Genomic DNA, 16,598 nt, shown 5'->3' on the forward strand with positions numbered 1-16,598 from the left:
AGGGTTATGTGTGACCAGGACGGGGAAGGGGTCTCAGATGACATGAGGAGGCTGAAAGGCCTGCTCCAGGCAGGTTTTGTTCGAGCACAGGTGTCACAGGGCTTGACATGGGACCAAACTTTCTGAAGCTGAACAGACTTATACTTCCTCTAATATCTTTAAATGACTGTAGTGCTTGTGGAAGGTACCAGATTGAAACTCCTAGAGAATGAAGTCTGCTGTTTAGACACAGAACAGCTATAATACAGGCAGTAGTAGGTTTCTCTGTCAATGTGTCTCAGTTGTGTTCTGGAAGGCCACCTATATATTTGCAAGGGTAAGATTCAGCGTCCCTGCCCTGTCATCCCTACATCTCTTTGCTAAAGATGCTGACCATGAGACTAATTTTCATAGTTTTTGTGAGGAGAACACTTGCTCGTTGTGAACTAGACTGAGATTAACAAATCATTTCACACACCCCTCAAATATCAATAACTTGGACTGGGCTAATAACCCAGAGATGAAAGGCTTCATTTCTCATTACCAATTCATTGAGCAATTTAATCTTTTGATCATTCCTTTAACTAATTAATTAATCCATGTTTCTACAGTGCTTTGAAGGTGTAGAGAGTTACAATAAACAAGTGCTGAGTATTACTATTTAGGGCTGGTCATTTTCTTATTGGAAAAGAGGTTTCCTGAGATTGAAATTTTCTAGGGGGAAAGAGCTTTTTGGCATAATTTTCCAACAGGAAAATTGAAACTAAACTTTTGGTAGGATACCTTGGCTTGTAGAGCATGAAGGGAGTGGGAGAAGGTGGTCGTAAGAATGTAGAGATAAAAGGAAAATTAAAAAGAGAGATTTTTTTGATAGTACAGACAATTGTAACAAGGTTTTCTATCCTTTTTCTTCCATTATTTTCTCTGTCTTGTAAGAACTACTTACTTTTCATAATGGCAGCATATGTTTTATGTAAATCAATTCCAATAATTTTTAAAATGAAACTGCAAATGAAGGAGTCATGCTCACGTAACAATTGGCCAAGTTAGAATACATCTTTGATAGCTGAAAGCATTCCCAATGCATGCAACTCACGCATTTCTAGCCTACTAATGCACACTACATACAATGTCTAGACTACTAATACAGAATGTGGCCTGCCTTATTGCCATTACTTTGCAGTATTTGAGTCTTGGCAAGAAAATGCTAAATGGAAAAGAACTGCCCATGGCACACAAGCCCCCACCCCAAAATTCTGGCTTAACTTGTGTTCACTCACAAGATTAGTTTCACTCACGTAATTTTGTATAGCTAATAAACCAGAGGTAGTTTAAAATAAAAGACCAACAATAAAATTGTTTTCCTTTTTAAAAACAAGTCAAGTTTATTTTTTTAAGTAGATAAGAAATTTGCTTTTAAAAAGGTGATTAAAGTATAATTTTGATGGTCTACTCTAAATTTCAACTTTGTCAATCAGCACATTAGATGTAAACAGTTTCTGATAATGATTGACTTTAATTGAGCCTTCTTAGGAGACAGTGATTGTTTTTAATTAAAAATGGTACCTTTACCATTTAGCTGAAAGCTTACTTGCATTCGTTTCAGCTTTGAGCATAGACATAACTACCTATGTCTTTACTAACATTGTATTTTCTCCTTTTTTTCCTTTTCTTGAAATGCTTCATGAATTTGTCAAACAAGTTAGCTTTAAATATTTTCTTACTGATCCTTGCAATTTTGGCAGTTTTAATATGTATCGGGAATGATTTATTAATTTTAAGCTTATCAATTTAGAAACACATAAAAATAAAATTGTTACATATGTGTAGTGCCAGTCTGATCAGTGCTTTTTTATTTTATTTTTTTGAGTGATTAAAATGTTTTTCAGTATCCAGATTATGTCGATTAAGATAGTAATTCAAGGAAGACTCCAGTACTTTTAGAAGACTTGTCAAACTATTCCTATGTAAGGGTTCTGCAAGCCTTGCTGACATAAATAATCTTTATACAAGTAGTCCATTTATGAGTCACTCATGAAAAGCCGGGTTTGCAAGACTGACTGTAATACGGCATATATGCGGAACATTTGCTTATACACCTCTACCCCGATATAACGCTGTCCTCGGGAGCCAAAAAATCTTACCGCGTTATAGGTGAAACCGCATTCTATCGAACTTGCTTTGATCCGCCGGAGTGCGCAGCCCCGCCCCCCCCGGAGCGCTGCTTTACCGCGTTATATCCGAATTCATGTTATATCGGGCCGTGTTATATCAGGGTAGAGGTGTATTTCATAATACTTTGAACATTTTTGTACTGTAATTTTTATGATAAAAGCCTCTGAAATATTTACAGGGTAAAATGGAAAAAGTAAATTTAAATGGTTCTGTTTGTTTAAAGAATGACTTGTTACACATTTTGTGAATAGCAAATACATTGCAAAAACCTGACAAATTAATCATTTATGTAGATCTTTCAATACTAGCTGACGCCTTTTGGGAAACTTTGTAAACATTCTATTTAGGAATAATTCTGTTTATATGCCACTATTTTCCATATTCCAATCTCCTTGTTCATTAAGGGTCAAGCTGTTGAACTCCTTACTCATATTACAAGTAATCCTACTGACGTCAATGGGATTACTCATGAGAGTAACAGTTCATCAGTATGAGTAAGGGGTTCACAATCTGGCCCTAAATAAGAGTATTTGCATGAAAACAGGATCTGTATTCCTTAAGATTTCATCTATTCATCCTACTAATTACTCATCTGAAGTTCTAATAAAATCTTTGTGATATTAGTTAATCGTTATGGAGATGAACATGATGTCATAAACACAAAATTATTGCTGTATCCCCAAAGGTTGCTAGCCAGTCATATCTAATTTGTTAGGCAGAGTTGGGCCTGGTATGTATTTTGATGAGAGACATTTAAGGAAAACTCAGCTACTGCAGGAAGGTGGCATTTTTCCCTTGGAGGATTGAACTAATTTGCCAGCAAGGTGTTATGGATGATGATGAGGCACCATCTCTGAGACAAAGCACAAAGCTGAAGCTCTGTGGTCCTTAATCCAGTGGTAATTCTCACGAAAGTAGAGGTGTTAAGCCTGGTGTCCTAGCCAAATTCCAATTTAGGGAGAATGCACTTATCCTTTTAAAATTCCCCTTTTACATTTAACTGGGTAAGATGTTTTTCAGTTCTTCTCCTAAATGCTGTTGCTAGTGAAGAATTCTTATGTCCTGCTGTAGGCATGGCTGTTTTTCAGAGCTGGGGTTTTTAGTGATGCTTGTTTATTAGTCTATAAAGTACTTTGGTACCTTCCATGTTCAATTATTATTAAATATTACACAAAAATGTGTCACTTCAGGTAGGGAATAAAATGGAAAAAAAAAAAAACCACCAAAAAACCCCCCCAGATTAACTCTAAGCAACAAAGGCAGTTTTTTTCACGTGAGTGTCTCTAAGAGTGACCAATGAAGTATAGTAATTAAATCTAAATTATATGAAATATGAACAGGGTTCTTAGAAATGATTTTTTTCCTTAAATATTTTCAATGAGGCTCTTTATATTAAATTATTTTTAATTGCAATCTGAAATGTCTATGTAGGGGCTAATGTAGTTTACACTAGAGTTTTTCATACAGTAGTTCAGCATTTTTTATCTCTGTTAATTACCATCAAGAATGTTCACAGGAGAAAAGAGGACATAAAACTGGTGTAGTAAAATTCTGATGGAAGAAATTTTCTTTCTTCATCTCCAACAGATATTGTCCTGTATAGTACTACTGAGACAATCTTCCTTCTACAATGAGAGAAATAGGGATAACTCTTGGAAAAAGTTTTGAGGCTAGTGACAAAATATGTTTGTCTTTCAGATCCCCAGCTCAAGGGTATAGTGACCAGGTTATATTGCAGGCAAGGCTACTACTTGCAAATGCACCCCGATGGAACTCTCGATGGAACCAAGGATGACAGCAGTAATTCTAGTAAGTGACTGCTCTAGGAGAATGTATTAATCTCAAACACAGATTGCAGATGTAATCATTCAAATATATACGTGCAGACACTATTTTAATGGGTTTTGAGGAATTTTGATGTGTTTTGGCAAAAAGATTCTGTCAACTTAAGAAATATATTAAACACTAGCATGCCTTTTAAAGAATCCTTAGCGCTCCTGTGTGTGTGAAAAAGTATATAGGAAAGAAGCAACTATGCATTTTGTTAGTGTCTGACATGAAGTTTTGGATTTTCAAAAGTGCTCAGCGTTGCTCTAACTCTACTCCCATTGAAGACAATGATAAAATTCCAGTTGAAATCAGTGAGAGGAAAGTTAGGCCAATACCAAGCACTTTCAAAAATCCACTGTAAAACATTTATCAGCAACATTTTCCTTTATCTTTGAAAAATAAATATAGAAAAAAGAATCAAAGAAATTATCTTTGGAACGTTGACAACCAAGGCTGTGTAATTTAAGCATATGTTTAACTTTAAGCATGTTATTAGACCCATGGAAACATATGCTTAAGTATCTTACTGAATCGGGCTAAAGAGACTGATTATACAGTCCCTATCCCAGCAAGATTCCCAGTGACTTCAATAGGATTTCTGCAAGTGTGGGGCCTGCAAAACTGGAAACAATTTGAAAAGCTATCCAAACAAAAATGGTGTCACTTTTCAAATCTCTTATGGGTCATTTTTAGTGTTATTTCTTTCAGTATAATATTGCTGAACATTTTGATTCAGATAATGAATATATATTTTACAACTTGAGCTGCAAGTGGTGGGTAAGCAGACTTGCCCTGACTCTTGAATGGTTCAATTTGAATAATTTTCATAAAGCACAGCAGACATTGGAGGTTTATTTTTACTTTTTGTTTATAAGACATTTATTTACTTATTACTCATACATTAATATATGCCTGGTTGGAATTAGGCTGCGGGAGGTGCAAATTCTGTTTTTGTTTTGTTAGGTTTTCTGTTATTGAGACTACACCTTTTAACACAATATGTGTCCTTAATGTATTTCATCCACAGATATTGTTACTGTTTTATTGACTGTTATACTTTTCAGATTCACTGTTCTCTCTCTCTGCTATTTTTCTGTGTTCTTTTCTCATCTCCCTGTTTTTCATAACTGTCTTTCTGTTTTCTCGCACTTAAGTATGTCCATTTCTAATGCCCCTTCTCTATTGGCCCAGTACTGCAAGCTGTGCAGAAACAAGATTCCCATTGCTTTCAACAGGAATGCATTTTGCTTGCATGAGGCCTGCAGGATGTGTTTCTTTTTTTGTTTGTTTCTCTTCCCCTGCCTTCATTTGGGGAGGCGTCTAGTGGCAGTAGTGCAGGAGTGTCCTTTTTATTGTTACAACACATCTAAATAAATAAATCTTTCTTAGAAACCGAATTGTGGACATTGAAATCTTTGAAAATCTAGGCCACAACCCCTTACTTTCCTCTCTTCTCCGTTGCCATCTTTTTAAAATCTCCCATCTTTTTCTCCCTCAGTGTTTTTCTCTTCCCTTTCTCTATTTGTCTGCCTGCTCTCTCATTCTCTCCCATAGTTCCAAAATGCAGAATAATCTTTCTTGTCCAAAAACAGCCTGTGCAAAATAAAGGTATTTCATATTCAAGGTAAATAATGGTGGGTCCTGTTATATTTTACATTTGCATGAGTTAGAGATTAGGCTGTGAGTTTCCCAACAAATTTAACATTATTTGCTATGGAAAAAATGGGCATGATTCACCAATCAGCACTGGATTAATCCCGTAGCCACTTTGAAATCAATGGATTTACACCATTGTAAAACGTGAGTAACACAGTGGTGAACCAGGCCCAATGTCTGGATCAGGGGCAAATGTAATATAGTATTAAAAATGTTACCAGCTAAATGCATGTATTGCCACCTTAAACTTTTAATATAAATAATATATCAGTGCCAACACTATCTTGCAAATCAGAAAGATAATGTGTGTTACCACATGAGCACTTTCAGGAATATATGAACAGCTATCAGTCTCTGGCCTGGTCTACACTAACCCCCAACTTCGAACTAAGGTACGCAACTTCAGCTACGTGAATAATGTAGCTGAAGTCGACATACCTTAGTTCGAACTTACCGCGGTTCAGACGCGGTCCACACGCAGCAGGCAGGCTCCCCGTCGACTCCGCGGTACTCCTCTCGCCGAGCTGGAGTACCGCAGTCGACGGCGAGCGCTTCCGGGATCGATATATCGCGTCCAGACCAGACGCGATAAATCGAACCCGGAACTTCGATTCCCAGCCGCCGAACTAGCGGCTGGGTGTAGACAAGGCCTCTGTCTCCTTACTGTTGCTGTTGCCAGTCCATCATGTTAGTTCTTTGTCTTTTTTCCTCTTTTTTTCCTTTTATTCCCCAGTCTTTGTCTGGAGTATGTTATTGTTTCCTTTCATTTTCCTATACTGTAATTCTGTTTTTACTATTCCCCCTTTTAAAAAAAAAATCACTATTTTTTCTTGTGGATGAACTAGCTTTTACTCTTTTGTTTTGCCCTTCATTTTGCAATCTCCTTATTTTGAGAATTCAAGCCCCAGTCTTACTGGTGGATGTGGTTTGGCTGGCCCTAAGGGTGAGAAGTGGAAGAAGTATTCAGCATTCAACCTCACCCTCATCCTTACCTTATCTTGCTGCTGATTGGTTTGGAGTGTGGATGAGATTTCTTCTGACTGTTGAGTTTACACCTTGCCTATTTGATTAACAGTTGCCTCCAACTTGTGAGGGGCATAGGGATACGTTGATAGTCAGGTGGGGTGGGAAAGCACTTTTGTCTCCAATAGACAGAATGGAGCTTCCTGTCCTTTTTGAGAATAGCTTTGGATTGAGGTTGATGAAAGCACTGTTGGGTTAATGTTGCTGGGTGGCATGGACTATTGTGCCTCTGCCATGCTTTTCAGCATGCTCTGTGCTACAGCTGATTGGCACTGAATGACAGGAAAGAATTTTCCCCAACCCTCGATTTGGCTCAGCATCTGACTTCCCTTGAGCATCCAGGGGGAATGGCTAGTGAGGGATGGATGAAAGGGGGAGTGCTTTGAGTTCCTGGCAGGGAAGTATTGTGAGAGGTTGAGTCACACAGACTTTTCTTCTGCTTCTTATTTATTATTTATAGAGCATCCCAACTTGTGCCAGGCAGCTAGAGAATAAATAAAAAAAATATGTCTGCCCCCCAAAAGCTAATTTTAGATATGTCTCAAGGCATAGGAGTAACAAACAATAGAGGGTGCTGTAGTGAGGTAGGACAAGGGTAACTGTAAGAAGATCTGGTAGTTACTCAGTTTGGGTATGTGTATATCTAATGCTTCCATTACAGTCCCACCAAAAGTTGTCTTTTAAATTTAAAGCTTTTAGCTATTTATAATGGGTGGGATTTTCAGAAATACTTTGTGTTAGTCTAATGCTTCTCCCATTGGAGTCAATGGGAATTTTACCAGTGATTTCAATGGGAGCAGAGTTAGACCAATGCTGAGCGCTTTTGAAATCCCACCCTGCAGCTTCACAGGGGCAATATTCCTCAACAATAATAGGACATATTGCTGCCACAGCTTATCTTAAACCTGAGCATAGGGCCAGGAGTGAGTGGACCTGGCGATGCAGTAACCAGTAAATTACATAGGAGGCCTTTTTACGTTTAGTATAGATTAGAAGTACCCCTTTTTTCTACCCAATTCTTTGAACGAGGAAGGGCTGATTGGGGAGAGGAAGTAAGAAAGAAAGGATCACATGTGATAGATCCTAGCTATGTCATTTAAGGCACTTCTGGAAGGTGCTCGATACCGCGGTGATGGGCATACTACAAGAGCCTGAACTGAACAGAATTTGGTGGATTTCAGTTCAGAGCTGTTTTCCATTGGGGTCCTCATCTCTCCTGGGACCTGTTAATAACATTGGCTGAGGAGGTATGGACTAGTCCATCTGTTGGATAATGGTGGAGAATGAGCTTTCCCATTTTGCATCATAAAATTGGGGCCATTTGTTGAAACCATAGTTTGTGCATTGAGTCCTTTATTTTCTGATCTTTTATTGGGAATGCCAAATAGGTTTTATTCCAATACTTCTAGTTTCTTTAATATTCCTCCTATCCTAATATTCCTCCTAATATTCCTCCTATCTTGTCCTTCTCTTCTCCCCTCAGTTGGTGTATCACTCTGTTTCTGAGCTGGCTTGAGGCTGGTACTATTTAGCTTAGCTGTCCAAGTCCAGCCTCTAACCTCTGTGGGCCCCAAAAGTGTTCCCGGTATCATTTAGTGTGATGGAAACTTCCTTTTGGGACCGTTTGTGTTTTCATTGTTTTCCACAGGGCAGACCACTGTTAATTTGAAAGTGGATCTGACACATGATGTGATTAATATAGAAACCATGAAGAAGTAGTGTAGGAGATTTCTATACTATGGTCCTGGAGACATTTAAAATGTTATGTTTTCCAAACCACAGGCTCCTTCGTGAACCATTGGAGCTGATCAGTGATCGCTGTCATAATTCCAGCATTGTTATCTCATGAACTAACTGTGGTTTTAGTAGACTCCAGTTTGATTTAGAACATGGGCAAAACTGATTCTTTCATTCTGGAGATTGCAACCCAATCAAACTGCCTTAACTCCCTGTCTCATTTTGTTTCTCCTGCAAGAGAGACCTTAAACAGTAATCACTAACATAGTTCAGTATAATATTTACTTCCAACAGTTACGTATATAATCAATATATTGATTATATATCATAAGCACGAGAGATCTAGTTTATGTATAATTAAACCAAAACAACTACACACAATTAATGGGTATTTGGTTTCTTTGTTTTCTAAAGGAAAAAAGCATGAATAAAAAGAATAAAAAGCAAGGATGATGTCTTGACTCTACAATACTGTGTTTTTGTTGATGTAAAGTAAACCTGATTTTAACATCTAAATGCTGTTATTCCTTGTATTTAGCTTTCAATTATATATAGTTACATTAAAACATGTTACGAAGTTAAGCACTCAAAACTTGCCCATTTAACCTTAATTCAGCCCCACTTTGGATATGTATTATGATAGTCTTTAAGTACATGATCACATGCATGTTTTGCTTGTCTCAGTCAGCACAGAGGATGGTGTTCAAGTAATGGTGCAGCTGTTCAATATTTCTCTTATCCTCATTGTCAAACACCAGGTTAAGCTCTTTCTTGTTGGTCGCACACCAGGCTGCAGTGTTTGGACCCACACACAGGAACGGTGTTCTTCTGATCTCCCCTGGGTCTTGGCAGACTTCAGCCACAGTCTCTGGCCTCTCAGACACACTTCAGGCACAGGCTATGTACCTGGTACCACCTCCTGGGGAATGGGATCCTGCAGTCCAACTGCCCTAGGCCCCTCAGGACATCCCAGTGATTCAAACACCTTCCCTAGAGCTCCACCCTTTACTCTAGTACTCTGGCTACTCTAGTTTACAGTTTAATCCTTCAGAGATATGTAAGAACACACAGACTCTGCAAAAGGATTTCTAAACAAATCACACTTTCATTATAAGCAGAACAAGAGAGATACAGATCTATGGAAAACAAGAAAACCTGCATGCCAAACCCGTCTCACTTTCCTCACCACTTCAAGAGTATTTTGGAATTTGGTCCTTGACTCTTCAGGGAGTCCAGGATTCTACTGCACCCACTCTCCTCTTTCCTTCCTCCTGCTCAGTCTTGCATTCTTATTTTGCTCAGTGAGAGAGAGAGAGAGAGCTAGTCAGCTGACCTGGTGCATTTATAATTTCCAGTCCCCTCTGTCATGTAAACCTCCTGGTCAGCTTCAAACCCCACCCCTCAGGTGATGAAGGTTCCCCTCAAGTGGTCTGTAGCTTGATTACCACCCACCTGGAATCCAGACTTGAAAACCTGGTTTTACCTAGGTTGCAGCCATCCCATTGATCTGCTAGGATGAGGCTTATTCAGTTGTTGATAATCCTCAATGACTGTCCCACTTGGAGGCAGATACCTAGGTGCCAGTCCCCCTGTCTCTGCCTCAAGGAGTATGATGCAAGAATACAATAAAAACCACTTCTGTGGCAAAGGCAAGGATAGAACCCAATTATCCAGGGTGGCATTCAGTCACCTTCAAGATGAGACCATCCTTTCTCTCTCTTCCTGCAGCCCCCCTGCCTCATTACTACACACCTCCCAACTTCTGCAACAAAGGGAAGGATCTTACAAACAGGCTCCTTCACTACACAACCCTGATCTATCCCCAGAGCAGCTCTGTACTGTGCACTGAATGGGACACAGGTCCCATGTTAAAAATAGTATGTGATCATGTAATTAAAGAGCAGGGGAACGAATTTAGGTTGCACAGTCAGCCTTAATTCAGGCAACTCCTAATTTTTGAGTGCTTGGTTTTGCAACTTGAGTTATACACTTTTAAGACAGGGTTATGGGTAGGGCCCTACCATATTCACAGCCATGAAAAACATGTGACAGACTGTGAAATCTGGTCTTTTGGGTGCTTTTACCCTATACTATACAGATTTCACTGAGAGACCAGCGTTTCTCAGATTGAGGTTCCTGACCCAAAAGCGAGTTGCAGGGGGGTCACAAGGTTATTTTAGTGGGACTGCGGTATTGCCACCCTTACTTCTGTGCTGCTTTCAGCGCTGGGCGGCTGGAGAGCAGTGGCTGTTGGCCGGGCGCCCAATTCTGAAGGCAGCGCCGTCAGCAGCAGTGCAGAAGTAAGGGTGGCAATACCGCAACCCCCCCTATAATAACCTTGTGCTCCCCCCCGAACTCCTTTTTGGGTCAGGACCCCTACAATTACAACACTGTGACATTTCAGATTTAAATAGCTGAAATCTTGAAATTTATGATTTTTAAAATCCTGTGACCATGAAATTGACCAAAATGGACTGTGAATTTGGTAGGGCCCTAGTTATGGGTGGAGGTTTTTTTATATATAATTTCCCAGGTGTTTTTTTTTTTTTTAACAGAAAAAACAAATTTTAATACACATGAAAAGGCCTGTTTTATAGCCTTAGATACGGCTGAATATGTAGATGTGGCAGATTTTTTGTGAGAGAGATTGGGCTAAGTGACTGAAATTTAGACCTGCCACATTAGAGAGCTGGGTTCTAATCCCAGCTTGTGTAACATCTCGGTCATGTAAAAGGGCTTGCTCAATAATAAGGGTTGTGAAGAGCACAAAACTATTAATACCCATAAGTGGGGGTGGGGGAGGAATTGGATTTCTGATTGCCAGGAATTGGGTTCCTGACTGCCATTTGTGCCTTTGAAAAACTCTCCCTGCCTTCTCATTACTCTGTTCCTTTTCCCAAGTCAAAAAGTATTTTGATGGAGGAGACATTTTTGTCTCCTCCCATAAACTCAAAGAGAAAGTGGAGTCCTTTGTCACTGTCCTAACAGAGGTTCTGTACTGTGTAGCATGATGATGAATGGTGCTGGAACTGTGCAAGTTTAATACAGGCAGATCTTCGCCAGTTTTAGCAGCCTGTCTCTAGCAAGCTGTACTGAGGAAAATACTGATGTTGCATATTATAAATCAGACACATCCGAACAGACCTTCACGGAGACTTCAAAAAGCACCTCTCTTATTCCAGGGATTTCAAGTTACTGCAGCAAACCTTGCAGAGTGTGTGTGTATATTTTATAAAATAAAACATAGATGTAAAATAAGATACATATACATGCGCGCGCACACACACACGTAATGGAGTGTGTTTATTTATACATCAACCCGGATCTCATCGGAACCCAAATCTGAATTTTGCCAATGCATTGTTTCTAAAACAGCTTAAAGAACATTACAAAACTTTCTAAGAAAAATTTGTAAGCAGTTGCTGTAGTTGCCACTGTGGGGTTATGTGATGCAAATGTGAGGGAAGGTAGACTGTGCAATCATAAATAGGAAGAGAAGGGGATAATCCAAGAGGCGTTCTCTCTATTAAGATGCCGTACAAAATATGAAAAGGATTAAGAGTACCTAATTAAGGGGAATGTGGACAGTCTGTGAGCCAGGAGGGCTCTTTCAGTGACTGGACTATTTGATTGTCTGCACTTCTCAAGTCTTACTTAGAGCCACATTCTTCCTGGCCTCTATGTAAGTGTGCAGTATGGGAGGAGGGTGCTCCAATGCTCTCAGTAAGACCCATGCAGAATTGCAGCCTCTGAACTCTGAGTAGTACAGGACTGCTCCCTTGCTAGTAGCTACTACTCAGACAGACTCATTGTGCCTTAAAGGGGTGGGGAGGAGGCAGAGCTGTGGCTTCGCCCCCATCCCCCTCTGCAGATAACTGTTTATGCTGAAAAACTCTGGAAAGTTTTCGACCGGAACACTCAGTTGAAAAGGGACCCTGGCGGCTCTGGTCAGCACCGCCAACTGGGCCATTAAAAGTCCAGTCAGCGGTGCTGCGGCGCTAAGGCAAGCTAGTCCCTACCTGTTCTGGCTGGCGTCCACGCTGCGTCCCGGAAGCGGCCAGCAGGTCCGGCGCCTAGGCAGGGGGGCCATGGGGCTCCACGTGCTACTCCCGCCCTGAGCACTGGCTCCGCACTCCCAGCCAATGGGAGCTGGGGGTGCGGGTGCCTGCGGGCAAGAGCGGCGCATGGAGCCTCCTGGCCCCCCCACCTAGGACCCGGACCTGCTGGCTGCTTCCAGGGCGTGCACAGTGCAGTGCCAGCACAGGCAGGCAACCTGCTTTAGGGCCCCTCCCCCCCCAGCTGTGCCGCTAACTGGGAGCCACCCAAGGTAAGCCTGTGCCCCAACCCCTTGCCCCAGCCCTGAGCCCCTCCAAACCCATAGCACCCTCCCACACCCTAAACCCCCTCATCCCTAGCTCCCCCCCAGAGCCCTCACCCCTCCTGCATCCCAACCCCCGCCTCAACCCACAGCCCCCTCCCCCAATCCAAATCCCTCTGCCCCACCCCCAGCCTGGAGCCCCTCCTGCACCCCAAGTCTCTCATCCCCAGCCCCACCCCAGAGCCCACAGCCCCAGCTGGAGCCCTGACCCCCTCCCGCATCCCAACTTCCTGCCCCAGCCCAGAGCCCCCTCCCACACCCTGAACCCCTCATTTCTGGACCCATCCTGAAGCCCACACCCCGAGTTAGAGCCCTCACCCCCTCCGACACCCCAACACCCTGCCCCAGCCCAGTGAAAGTAAGTGAGGATGGGGGAGAGCGAGCCACTGAGGAAGGGGGAATGTAGTGAGCAGGGTGCGGGTCCTTGGGGCAGGGGCGGGGCCTCAGGGAAGGGGCAGGGTGTTCAGTTTTGTGTGACTAGAAAGTTGGCAACACTAGTTACTATGAGCTGGGCCTAAATAGCTCAATTCAATCTTTAGTGAAAGATTAATAGGGTTACAGCTGAAGTGCTAAAAGATTGAAAGTTGCAAGCTGCCACGGAAATAGTCCGCACTGAGGAGCACTGCAGAACCAGGTTCTGTAGGAAATTGATTTTTTATTTGACCAACTTATGAGCATGTGGATATCACATACTGAGCCTGACCTATAGAGTGTTTTGCTAAAATCAATGAGAAGTGTGCACCGAAGAGAGTTATGCTGGCCATATGTGCATCAATAGTTGTATGCAGACTAATCTTCTTTGTCCCAATGAAGTGCGAACTGTCTTGTGGAATGAAATCCAGGCACGCTCTCAGCTACTGGCCCAATGTTCTTTATTAGCCCAGTTCCAGCATTCTGCTTTCCATTTTAACAGCTCATGCACTAGTCTAATTCCTTCAGTGCTGAGGATCTAAGGTTATAATTTGGTGGCCTTAAAAAGACACATAATTAAATCTCTCTCTCAGTGCTTTCTAAACCACCAGAGGTTAATAAACATAAACCTCTCTAATTTTCTCATCATTTGCATAAAAACACTGTAATTATTTCAGGTCTGCAAACCTTCTTCATAGGTTGTCATTGTCTGACTCTGGTCCTGTTTCTTTGTTCTCAAATGATGTTACTGAAGTTTGCTTTCCAAAAGTTTTGAAGAGACTTCTGTGATTTGGAGTTATTATTATTAACAGTTTTCCTGGATCTTTTGTGTCTTTGTGCATCTTTCTTTAGTGAAGTTGTTTGATTTCCTACCCAGTGCCCCTTAATGACCGGAAATAGAAGACAGGCTATATATGCCCTCTTCTCTCTGTTATCATTATTTATTATTTGTATTACTGTAGCATCTAGGAGCCCTAGTCATGGACCAGGACCCCTCATTGTGTTAGGCACTGTACAAACATTATGCTTTTAATGCACATCCAGATTTCCTCCTACCGTTTTATTTTTTTATCTCAGTCTTGAATGCCCATTTGCCTGCTTCTTCCATGAATACATCCTTGCTCTTTTCATGCACCCCTTTAGTCATTGAATAATATCCTTACATTCTTTTGTAAGGCTTCATCCTCCTCCAAATTCTCTCCTCCTTCAGATCCCTACCCAAGACCCAATTCTGTTGTGACACCTAACAAGAAGCCATCCAAATAATGGTGTCTTTGCTGTGTGACAGTTGGGGATAACTGGTGTTACTTATTATTTTAAAACTTTCAGATGATTTGGAACCTTCAGAAGCCACCAAACTGTGCAATAGCTAATTTAGGTACTCCTATGATCCTTTTCTTTTTCATTACCTGTTGTACTCCCCATCCCCCTTCCTTCCTTGTCTTTGTCACATTCATGGTATCTTGTTTCAGATTAGATTAGGTACATGTGTTTACTGTAGGTTTGTACAGTGACTAGACCAATAAGACCTCCCCCAGTCTGACCGAGGTCCTTGGGAGCTACAGCAATACAAATAATACATATTAATGCTAATTTTTGGCTTAGGTATAACTTTCTGTATAGCACCTCTTAACTCTTCTCTTATATAAATCCAGCAATTTGTTTTCTGTACCTTCTGGAGTTCTTTTTTATGCACTTTCTTTTCATTCTGAAACTGCAGGAAGTAGGCTGCTTTATCACAGCATCTTCCAACTTTTTCACTGTGGCAATATTTCTTCTTAACAGGATCGCATTTCATGTATTCTTCTATTGCAGGAGCATATTTCTGATAATGTTGTTGGTATATGTTGAGAGAATATTTTAGGGTATTACAATCCTAAAAGGCCATATACTCTACTCCGTTTATGTAGATGTGGTTAGCTTCCTCTGAGTCAATATTGTCTCCTTTATATCTCTGTAGCCATTGCCTGACCAACCTGGAGTTCTTGCACCTAGGCTACATGTCTGCCTTGTTGATAGTGAATGCATTTCCCCTTTTTCTGATGTGGGTTTGAATTCTGGGATCTTAATTAGGGATTGTACCATGAAGCATACTTTCTTGCCATATATATGACATTCCTTTTCAAATGCTGGGTAACTCACCGCACCTTTTGTGGGTGTTTTGAAATGCAGTTTTACCTCCTGAGACTTAACTTGCTGGTACCATGGGCTTATGTGTCTTTAGTCTACATACAGGTTGTACTTTGCTTTTCATCCAAGGGCCTGGGCCTCTCCCACTTCCTACCTCATCCAGGGCTTAAAAGCTGTCCAACATGAGCTCTGGTTCAGAGGCTGTTCCCCAGACCCTGAGTGATGCACAGTTTGCATCTTATCTCATAATCCAGGCCAGCAAACTCATGCATTCTTACTGGTGTAATTTGGCATAAAAGTTGGTCCATGTCTCACTTGCCTAAAAACTAATAGTTTATATACCTTGTTTATTTCATTTTTATATAGGGGGGTGGTCAGTCAGAACACTAAAGTCTTTTTCAAGGAGATCTTCGCTGCCAGGTGTTTTGCTGGGCATGAGTCATAAAATGGCATTTACCATCTTTCCCATGTAGTGTAGCACAAGTGCAATTTGCCATTTTGGACTTGCAATTTGAACTGCAGCCAACAGATTTCTAAACTTTCTTGTTCATTTATGCCATCATTATACAGCATCTCCATCCTGATGGCTCTTAAATGTTGGCAATAAAATTAATGTCATGCTGTTTTTCTCTCGACTTTTGTTGATTTTGTTTTGAGATTTTTGAAGTATTTTTTCCCCTACTTGCACCTTTATATTGTTTTCTTTTCAGCCTTTTATAAAAATGATTGCTGTCTTTTTATCTTAAATTTATGTACTTTTGTTACTACAGCTGTTGTTAGCTGTTTCTCTTTAAAGCCTCAATTTCGGAAAGCATACTTATTCAGGACAGCTCAAGTACATGTGCATGCTTAAAATCTGTGCTTGATTACTTTTCTGCATAGAAGCCTAAGTGCTTTCCCATATGCTGAGTCTATGTACCATTGCTTATATCAAAGATGCTCTCAACAAAAATATCCATTGCACTTTCAGTTCTGGGGCCATAGCCTTGCTGAAAGCAGTTTTACTGGGGGTGCTTCATAGTACAATAACATTTGTGTTTAAGGGGAAAAAAATTCACTGTGGGCAAAATGGAAAGATTTTCATTCTGGAGAATAATCTATGATTGTTACTCTCACTTTCTGCATGAACCTAATAGATGACAAAATGTTATACTTAGAAATTGTTTCTATCCCCTCCCCCACCTTTATATGGTTACAGCATTTTCCATTCATTGAAATTGTGATGCTATTGTACTCTTTGCAATCCTATGAGATATTCTTTTTTATTTGCTAGCTAGCA

The 16,598-nt window shown here is 40.8% G+C and overlaps 1 protein-coding gene across 4 annotated transcripts in view; it reads left to right on the forward strand.

Annotated features, from left to right (window-relative positions):
• FGF14 (fibroblast growth factor 14) overlaps positions 1 to 16,598 on the forward strand; it is a 638,300-nt gene that overhangs the window by 458,506 nt on the left and 163,196 nt on the right. For 3 of the 4 annotated variants that reach the window (XM_065413672.1, XM_065413683.1, XM_065413675.1), the window contains one exon: positions 3,853 to 3,963. The exons of the other annotated variant lie outside the window; for it this stretch is intronic. In XM_065413672.1, the coding sequence (XP_065269744.1) occupies positions 3,853 to 3,963 (111 nt within the window). The remainder of the gene's footprint in view (positions 1 to 3,852; positions 3,964 to 16,598) is intronic. 4 annotated transcript variants of the gene reach the window in all.

The sequence above is a fragment of the Emys orbicularis genome, chromosome 1, assembly GCF_028017835.1.
Source record: "Emys orbicularis isolate rEmyOrb1 chromosome 1, rEmyOrb1.hap1, whole genome shotgun sequence".
In the NCBI taxonomy this organism is placed as follows: domain Eukaryota; kingdom Metazoa; phylum Chordata; order Testudines; family Emydidae; genus Emys; species Emys orbicularis.